The sequence below is a fragment of the Lactuca virosa genome, chromosome 6 (genome assembly GCF_052849685.1).
Source record: "Lactuca virosa cultivar CGN04683 chromosome 6, Lactuca_virosa_CGN04683_v6, whole genome shotgun sequence".
Taxonomy (NCBI): Eukaryota; Viridiplantae; Streptophyta; class Magnoliopsida; order Asterales; family Asteraceae; genus Lactuca; species Lactuca virosa.
Window position 1 is genome coordinate 97,454,447 of NC_136431.1, and position 10,332 is coordinate 97,464,778.

Consider the following 10,332-nt stretch of genomic DNA (forward strand, 5'->3'; position numbering starts at 1 on the left):
CATGTCAAACTGTGCATCCTTGGAGTTTTCAAGCCCAAAGGACATGACTGGTTCGAGCCAAATAACACTTGGTTCGTCTATGCGCTTCTTTGAAGCGAGTCAATAGTCCATTCTGGATAAATGGACTTTTTCTTTTCCATAAGCTCCTTCTCTTTTTGCTTCTTCTCTTGGTCAGCCGTTAGCTTCTTGATCTTTTCTTCAAGCTCTTAATCAGTTGGTTTTGTTTTCTGATAAGGCCTTTCAGGATTTTCTTCAAAAACATCATTTTCATCATCAATGTCGTCTTCACCGATCTTCTTTTTCTTCTTGTTCCTTTTACTGATCGAAGCTTCCTTATCCTTCGGTTCAGCAGTTGATTTCGGTTCAGGAGGTGGTTGAGTCTTCGCTACCTTCTCTCCCCCTTGTTTCGGCTGGACACCAGTCACCGGAACACCCTCAATACGACTAAGGATATCCAGTGCAGGTCTGAGTTTCTCAGCCAAGTGCCTTCGGATGGTAATAGTGATGATGGGATCATGGGCATCAAGAAGGTGAAGCAAAATGGAGTGAACATCGCCAACAGAGCTTCGAATAACCTCCCTTTCATATTTTAAATCGTGGAGTAGCTGACTTAGCTTTAACTATATCCCAAACGTCACCCCATATTTCTCATGAACCGTCATTGCCTTTGTAACTTTATCGAGCATTGTAATACTTGAAGATATTAGAACACCATGAATAGAACCAGATTTTGGAAAATCAAAAATTTTCGTGCAAAGAGTGTCAAAGATAAAGAAATAAAGCAAACTTTTTGTGATAATTTGTGAAGTCTTAACAAGACATAAAGCAGCTGATTCTGGGCACGAATCGCTTCCTTCAAAGTCAAGAGAGACATTAAAGTGCTTGTGTGGCTTCCCATTAAATAACGATCAAATACTTGTTAAGAAGTATTAAAAGGCATCTTTTAATTAAAGCTTATAAAGGATGGCTTTTGCTTCAGTTCATGAATTCGAGACTTGATATAAGACCGAAACTGAACGAAGTACTTGTGAGATCAATGTGATCTGTTGAACAAGTAGGTAGGGAAAATATTTATTGACTGTTGGATAGGTGAGAAATCCCAAAAAAAAAATTAATTGGATCCTTGGGGAAGAAAAATTCTTGGTAATAGAAAATTTCAGAAGAATCACGCAAAATAAAAAGAGATTTCATTTGTAACATATAGTTCATGTACCATCAATTCATTAATGGTGTTGAATGGTGGGTTTCACTTAGTACGTAGTGACACGAAACTAAGATCATTAACACAGATTTTGTATAACCATAAACCTCAGTGGTTATTGCTGAGAGTCTCAAGGGTTATATTGGTGAGACGAAGTATAATGGAGAAAAATGATGGATGTGGTATATGAAACAAATGTACCTCTGCTGTAAAGGAAGGACTAAGCAGAAAACTCTAAGCTCAATGTGAGTAGAGTAAGGTAGCTCAAGATTAGAGTGAACATTGCAGCCTAGCTTGGGAAAACATGATTTGTATGTATCATGTTATTAAGGCTTCACTCAAAATCTGTCGAGGGTTTAGTCAACATGCAGCAGCATGCTTCTAGGGACGCGTAGAAAGTTTATAGAAAAGAGATTTTACCTTCTGAATCGTCATCATTGAGAGTAACACTTTATGCAAAAGAAATCATTAGATCAAAAACGGAAAATATTTTTGTATTTTGTGAAAATTGTTCAATTGAACGAAAAAGGAAAATATTTTTGGATTTTATGAATATAAGAAGAATTTTAAAAGAGTGTACATAGGAATACAATCAAAATGCCTTAATAAGAAAAATAAGCGAACGAGTTCAGAAGGACCGAACCCGAAATAGACCGAACGCTCGGTTCATTTTGGTTCATGGTCGAGCCGAACCCGAAATAGACCGAACCCAAAATAGACCGAACGCTCGGTTCATTTCGATTCACTCTATTTCGCTTCTTACCTTTATTGAAGCGAAGGCGATTTTGGTACTGATTCTGATTCCATCATTCCTAGGCCTTGCAAAATCTTGTTGAAGCTTGCTTCAGGAAGAGCCTTAGTGAATATATCTGCCAGTTGATCAGTTGTCCTTACGAAATGAATTTCCACGTTGCCATCTTCCACGTGATCCTTGATAAAGTGATACCTCAGTGATATGTGTTTAGTCTTTGAATGTTGCACTAGGTTGTGACAGATTCTAATTGCACTTTCAGAGTCGCAATATAGTGGGATTTTCTTCATGTTCAGCCCATAATCTCTAAGCTGACTTTGTATCCATACAACTTGAGATGTGCATGATGCTGCAGCGATGTATTCAGCTTCTGCAGTGGAAAGAGAAACACATGTTTGTTTCTTCGATTGCCAGCTAACCAATTTACCGTCTAGAAATTGACATCCTCCAGTGGTGCTTTTACGGTCTAATCCACAGCCACTTAAGTCAGCATCTGAGAACCCTTGAACAAAGAATCCTGAGTTGGCTAGATAACACAGACCGAGAGAGGAGGTTCGCTTCAGATAGTGAAAGATGTTTTTCACAGCTTGCAAATGAGGTTCGCGTGGCTTAGCTTGGAATCTGGCACAATAGCAAACTGAGAACATGATGTCAGGCCTACTGGCTGTGAGATACATAAGTGAGCCAATCATTTGTCGATAAAGCGTCATGTCAGCGGCTGGTTTCTCTAATGAAGGTGTAAGCTTTGTCCCAAAATCCATTGGAACTTTAACTCTGGAATCTCCCATCATACCAAACTTAGCAAGTAGTGTCTTGGTGTATGCCTCCTGATTAATAAAAATGCCTTTGGATCCCTGTCTAATGTTTAAGCCAAAGAAAAAGTTAATTTGACCCATTGACCTCATCTCAAATTTAGTTTCCATCAACTTCCTGAATTCAGCTGTTAAGCTGTGATTCGTGGAGCCGAAGATGATATCATCAACGTAAATTTGGACTATCATAAGGTGGTTACCTTCTCTCTTACGAAAGAAGGTTGGGTCAACCGAACCTTGTTTGAATTTAGACATTTTTAGAAATTGAGTGAGAGTTTCATACCATGCTCTGGGAGCCTTTTTTAGGCCATATACCGCTTTGTCAAGAATATAACAGTGATCTGGATGCTCCTCGTTTACGAAGCCTGGCGGTTGCTCAACGTACACAGTTTCTTCAAGTTCGCCGTTGAGAAAAGCACACTTGACGTCTATCTGATAGACTTCAAAGTTTTTATGTGCAGCATAGGCAAGAAAGATACGAACAGACTCTAATCTTGCAACTGGAGCGAAAGTCTCTTCATAATCGATATTCTTGACAATAGCCTTTCACCACTAAGCGAGCTTTGTTACGAATTACGTTCCCTTCCTTATCCATCTTGTTTCTGAATACCCATTTGAGACCGACAACCGAAGCATCCTTTGGAGTTGGAATAAGATGCCATACTTTGTTCCTTTCAAACTCATTCAGCTCATCTTGCATGGCCTGAACCCAGTCAAAATGATCAAGTGCTAATTAACAGTCTTCGGTTCAACTTTGGAAAAAAAGGAGTTGAACATGCAAAACTCTACTTGAGAAAAGAGTGCAGCTCGTTTCGCTTTGATCTGAGAGCGAGTTAACACCTTTTCTGAAGATTCCCCAATAAGTTGACTTTGTGGATGATCTTTGGTCCATTTAATAAGAGGTGGGTAATTTGGATCACAAGAGGGATCCAATTCTGCATTGATTTCTTCTTCCAATTCAGATAGGGTATCATCATCATTGACATGTTTACTCTCCCCCTCGAATGATGATAGGAGTTCAACATCTGGATCAGAATGTTCCCCTTCGTTTGGACATTCAGTAGAGCCGGAAGATTGTGACACTGAATTCTCCCCCTGGAATGAAGAACCTTGATCTTGTTGTGGAGACGGACCCTCCCCCTGGACAGAAGGACAGTCATTCAAAGGTTCGCTTATGTCTGGCCTTTCGGTTGCTTTAGGTTGATCATCAGCCATCTTTTGAGCAGCATCGTCAATGATTTGTCTTAGACTATCAACCTTGTTGTCTTTAGCCTTTGATTCAGAATCGATTGCCTTTTGAGGCTCATCAAAAAGAAGCATATATTGCTCGAAAAGATTTGAGATGGAGGCTGTAACTTGACTAGTCTTTGGAAAAATTTCCTGCAATGAACCTTCGGCTGTCTTTATCTTCTTAACATAGCTATCGTCAAAAGTGACGTAGTATGTTTCTTCAATCTTCTTAGAGCGCTTGTTTAGAACTCTATATGCCTTAGAATTCAGTGAGTAACCTAAGAATATTCCTTCGTCAGCCTTAGCATCAAACTTGTTTCGATTCTCTTTAGAGTGAAGACGAAGCATCTTGAACCAAACATATGGAAGAATTTCACGTTCGGTTTGCGATTGTTCAAGATCTCGTAAGGAGTGTGGGAGAATTTCTTGTTTAGATATGATATGTTCTGAGTGGAACAAGCGGCAGCTATAGCATCAGCCCAGAAATACAGAGGCAATGAAGCGAAGTGGAGCATAGTGCGAGCTGCTTCGCACAGAGATCGGTTTCGCCTTTCGACGATTCCATACTGTTGTGGAGTATATGGGGCTGAAAAATTATGAGTTGTTCCCTTCTCAGTAAGAAAATCTTCGAAATCTTTGTTTTTGAATTCCAAGTCGTTGTCGCTTCTTATGTTACGAACAAATTTCCTTAGTTGAATTTCAACCTGCTTTATGAAGAGCTTGAGCCTTAGAGTAGCCTCAGATTTTTGCTTCAAGAAAAATACCCATGTGAAGCGAGAGAAGTCGTCGACGATAACCAGAATGTACTTGTTTCCACCAATGCTTTCAATGGAAGAGGGACCACACAGATCGATGTGCAGTAACTCCAATGGTTCTATCACTTTTGTATTGATAATTGAAGGATGACTTTGTCTACTCTGCTTTCCCATTTCACAGGCTGCGCATATATGTTCTTTGTCGAATTTGAGAACTGGAAGACCTCGAACATGATCTCCCAAAACCAGGTTGTTTATATCCTTGAAATTAAGATGAGAGAGTCGTCGATGCCATAACCAGCTTTCATCTGAATGAGCCTTCGTGAGTAAGCAAACTGCTGGTTTACCTCGAATTGGGTTGAGGTTCAAAGGGTACATTTCCCCCTTTCGCTTCGATTTCAGTAGAATGTTATTTGACTTCTTCTCAACGATTTCTGAGCCTTCATCATCAAACGATACCTTCAATCCAGTTCCAACTACCAGCTGAGATACGTTGATAAGATTGTGTTGGAGCCCTTCAACATACCCGACCTTTCTGATTGAGAAATCACCATTCGTAGTCATTCCATAGCCTTTGATAGTTCCAAACGAGTTGTTGCCATACTTTACAATACCACCATCCTTGAGAGACCTAAATTCCCTCAATTCTTCCTTCCTTCCTGTCATGTGACGCGAGCAGCCACTATCAATATACCATTCTTTGTCAAACTGCTCGTCACGCATAACCTGCAAAAATTAAGCAGATTTAGGAACCCAAAGTTTCTTGGGTCCTTGTGAGCCTTTTACAGGATAGGGAATAGTAAGAGAGAGATCAACCAAATAAGTACGTTTAATTAAATTTGTTTCATCTTTTCTTTTTATAGTGAAAACTTTAATTTTATTTGACTTAGATTCGATAGACGTAGGATTTGAAGTGTTGACGTCTGCATTCTTTTGGAACTCTTTTGGACGTCTGTTATCTTCTGGAAAGAGCTTTCCTTTCCCCTTTAAATCTTTGGAAGAATAAGAATTGGAATGAGAAGAGTTAGGTTTAGAAGCGACATTGGATCTTATGTTCGTTTGATTGAACTTGTAGGTTTGAGGACCGAAACCTCTCTTTCGGTTGATGTTGGGTTGAGGACCGAAACCACTCTTTCGGTTGATATTGGGTTGAGGACCGAAACCGCTCTTTCGGTTGATGTTGGGTTGAGGACCGAAACCACTCTTTCGGTTGATGTTGGGTTGAGGACCGAAACCGCTCTTTCGGTTCCTTTCAGTCGAGGGACTGAAACTACCCTTTTGGTTCATTTCAGTTGAGGGACCGAAACTACCCTTTCGGTTCCTTTCTTGCTGCGAACCTAAGCTTTCCTTTTGGTTCCTTATCTCCTTTTGTTTTGAAGGTTTTTCATAGTGAACATAATTAGGATTTTGAGATCTCCAGAATTGCTTCCTTTCGGTAAGGTTTTTCTTGTACCTCACATTTCTTTGATGCTTTCTTTCTCTCACCTGTTTTGGGTTTCTGTGAATGTTAGCCTTTTTCTCAGAACTTTGAGTATTAACATTGCACCTAGGTGAATTGGTTTCGCTTGAAATAACCACTTGCTCATATGAAGACTTTTTAGTCCCACTTGTGCTCGGCTCATCAAAACGAGTAGGATCATTAATTGGTTCGGCTATATATCTGCCTCTCACTCTCCATGTGGTCTTCTATGACAGACCTACTGTTTCATCAGCATTGTCAATAGGTGCTGACCAGAAGAATTCATCACATCCGTCAGCATTATCTTCTGCTACTATCGCCGTCAGTTCGGCTGTTTGTTGTTGTGTAACTCCATCTACTTTGTATACCTGATTTGGAGTAGTTTGGACCTTTTGATACACGACCGCTTTTTCTTTAAGAATTTTGGTCTTGTCTTTCGAGAAACGGGCGAACTCAACAGAGTTTTCAGAAATCAGATTTTTGCGTGTTTCAGGTTCGCTTTTGAGAAATTCAAAACAGTCCACCAAATCCTCTATAGAGATTTCACTCATATCATCATCCTCATTAAGTTCAGATGCATTTTCAACATCAATTTTATTTTCTGATCTTAGTTTGGCATTCAATAACTCAAACTTCTGTACAGTTTCGGTTCTTAACTTCAATCTATCATTTTCGTCTAATAGATTTTTGAGCATGTCCTTATGGTCCTTGGACTTTATGTAGGATTCAATTTTGTCAAGACCGATTTTGTATGTAGGTGAGATCTCATCAGAGGATACAACACTTTCACAGATGTAAGCTTCAGCATCGATTTCATCCTCCTTTAACTCAAGGAAGGGCAAAATCATGCGATGTATCTTCTTTCCTATTTCACAATCGAGATGCAATTGTGTGATATTAAAATAAAGTCTTTTAGCAATCAAACAAAACACGTTTCGTCGTTTTAACAGTTTAAGATTGTCTCTTTGCAAATAAATCGACTCATCCTTAGACCTAATCAACTCTTTTTCCTTCAGCTCAATCCACATCCTCCTTTCCTCACTCTTCGACGATACCCTGCTAATTTGATCAGTCAGGTTAGAGTTTGTGACACGGGTTTGGGAAAGACTACTACTTATACTAGAAAATTTAGATTTTAAGCTATTCAGTTCCTTTTCATAGTTAGTAACAGGTATTTTTAGAGAAGCAAGAATATTTTGTACCTTCTTGATCAACTCATCACATTCATTGATCTGTGTACTAACAGGTTTCGTAGCAAAACACCTGTCCTCTCGCTCCTTCTCACCTTCTATTCCTCCATCAGTTGTATATCCTCTCATCTGGGATACACCTTCGGTCACCATGAAACACCTTCCAGCAGTGTGTTCTTCTTTTACCAGCATCGCCTTGCCATGAGTGGGTTTTCTTACTTCTTCGTCCTCTGAGTCTGTGGACCATACTTCCACGCCACCGAATTCATCACGGTAGTTTGTATCCTGTACAATCAAAGCATTCATAGTTTTATTGTTAGCAGCAGACTTTCTTTTCTTGATATCCTCTAGTCGTCTCATGAGGCTCGCTTCCTCATCATCATCATCCATCTTTTCTGCCCTCTTTTTCAGCATGCAGTCCTTGGCAAAGTGATTCTTGCCTCCACAGTAATGGCAATCAAATCCTGAGTCTCCACCAATTTTCACTTCTTTCTTGGACTCTTCTGACTTCGACGCTATCTTCGGTTCCTCCTTAACCTTTTCAACACTGTAACTTCCCTGCCAGTTTCGGTTCTTGTTGGCTGGGAACTTTCTTTTAATGAACTTTCTAGGATTAGACATCATCAGGGCATACTCTTCACCGGTTAGATCGTAGTCGGCAAGATCCAATTCCTCTTCTTCTTGGACAAAACTTTTTCCTTTAGAAACAAGGGCTAACGAACCCAAGCTAGAAACCACATTCGTTTCCTTAGACAGTGCACTTTCATGGGATTTCAAAATTCCCACCAGTTTCGCCAAAGAATACGATTTAAACTGTTTATGTGCTTTAACAGTAGATACGACAGCCATCCATTCAGGTCTTAGACCGTTCATGAATGTGACCTTCTGTTCAATAACCTTCCTTTCGATCCCATGCTTTATCATCTTACTTAAAAGATGATTAAAGCGATCAAAAGCCTGAACCAGTTTCTCTTCGGGCTTCTGTTTGAAATCACCAAATTCAGAAAGCGAAAGAGTTTGAATCGAATGTTCCAGAACTGCGTCAGTAGAATACAATTCTTTTAGCCTGTCCCATATCTCTTTAGCTGTAGTGCAAGAATTCACCAAGCGAAACGTATCTGACTGCAATGCAAACCTAATCATTCTTAAGGCTTTAATGTTACATTTAAACTTCTCTTTCTCGTCTTGAGGAATGTCTTTCACATCACTCACAAGCTGATTGTACTCCTTTTGGGTTTTGACAATCCTTGAGGTGTTTGAATGAGCAAACGGGCCAACTGTGATAGCTTCCCAGATCAAGTACCCATTATCTTCTAAGCCAATCACATAATCTTCGAAGTGATGCGTCCAAACCTCATAATCCTGAGTGTACAAGATTGGAATCCTAGTCGTTGATCCGATATTGTTGGAGATGTTAATTGGATTGGTTTGCGAATCATCCATGGACATTGTGATGAAGTTTGATCGATAACCTGTTTAAGATCAGACTTGGAATTTATCGTTAGAGAAAGATCGACAATTAATCAGATACGCCAATATGGAATGACGGCTCGATTAATATCAATCAATGCGAAAAAACCCTAATAACTTCTTCGACAGAAGAGATGTGTATGAATTACACAGTCTCCTGCTCTGATACCAATTGATGAGAATAAATCTCAGATTGATTAGATCTTTCACAGGTAAAAGATGAAGATCAAACAAAACAAACACAATAATATTAAGAACACATAACAGAATCAAGTTATGCTTATGATTCAAATATAGTCACGCCTCAGCAGAGCTCGATGAAGAACTTCCACTGTAGAGGCGAGCTAGGGTTTACAAAACTTGTGTGAGAAAATAATAAAAACCTTAATGACAAAGACTGCATGCATGCAGCTTAAATACTAAACCCTAGAGAAAAACATGCATGGTTGGACAGGCCCAAACCAGCATCCAAAACTGGGCTAAGGACCGAGCCCATGACGCAACACTATAAGCCCAACAATACCTGTGATACAAATAAACTGAGTGGGTCAGGTTGGGAAACCCGGTGAGTACATAGGGTTTTCAAACCACAATAGTAAAGTTATCATGTTACATCATCACACAATTAACCCAATTACCCATCCCCATTACCTTCTTTATTTCTTAAGGATCTACCCTAAGAATCATCTATCATCTACTCATTCATTCCTAAGGATTGCCTAAGGAATAGGCACGAAGTCCATCGCTACCAATGGCACAGCAGCCAATGTTAACTATTAGGCACAGCTGCCAATATTATCATTTAGGTGCAGCTGTCAGGATTATGATGTTCTCTATTAGGCGCAGCTGCCGATATTATCATTTAGGCGCAACTGCCAGGATTATAATGTTCTCTATTAGGCGTGATATTATCCTTTAGGAGCAGCTGCTAGAATGTTTTGAGTACATCGTAGTTCAAAAACATCTATAAGTTGTGGCGCATCTGCCAATGTTCATCTATATCATCTTTAATCCCTCATCATTCATCTACCCATCTTTACCCAATATTTTTATAGGTATAAACTAAATATATATAGTTTACATCAAATAAAACATGTATATTCGGTTCATCCAGCATACATATCAAGAACACAGATAATATGCACACATAGCATGTAGTTTATGTTAAATACTTAATATTTATGTGTAAGATGAAAGTAACTATGCATTCACTTGATTAAGTGATGATTCCAAACTCGGACAGCGTTTTGCTTCTAACGATTCTATTTTCCTTCGACGAAACCTAGTATTATTACCACTAGATTTTAGTCTAATATTTATTGTGAATATTTATGAGCGATATTGTTTTATAAGAGTTAAACAATAATTTTTAACTACTATGTACAGACAGGGGCAGAAATGAAACACCGGAGGGCATGGCCATTTTAGCATTATAGCACTTCTGAAATCCAACAACCATATGCG

General features: G+C 39.3%; 1 protein-coding gene across 1 annotated transcript; it reads right to left on the reverse strand.

Moving 5' to 3' along the window:
- Positions 1-206: 206 nt before the first annotated feature.
- On the reverse strand, positions 207-5,313 carry LOC145121763 (uncharacterized). Its single transcript, XM_079057462.1, has 6 exons — positions 5,097-5,313; positions 4,802-4,985; positions 3,757-4,460; positions 3,080-3,279; positions 2,372-2,779; positions 207-620 (listed from the first exon to the last, which is right to left on the reverse strand). The coding sequence occupies exons 1-6, from the start codon at positions 5,311-5,313 to the stop codon at positions 207-209; spliced, it is 2,127 nt and encodes a 708-aa protein (XP_078913588.1).
- Positions 5,314-10,332: the final 5,019 nt, after the last annotated feature.

Bases quoted from the DNA above. Each gene is read 5' to 3' on its own strand.
- LOC145121763 (XM_079057462.1), bottom strand. From the start codon at position 5,313: ATGACTACGAATGGTGATTTCTCAATCAGAAAGGTCGGGTATGTTGAA. The intron at 4,986-5,096 runs GTAAACCAGCAG...TGGTTTTGGGAG, and splicing joins GAACCTCAACCCAATTCGAG to ATCATGTTCGAGGTCTTCCA. The intron at 621-2,371 runs GTTAGCTGGCAA...TTTGGGATATAG, and splicing joins AATTTCTAGACGGTAAATTG to TTAAAGCTAAGTCAGCTACT.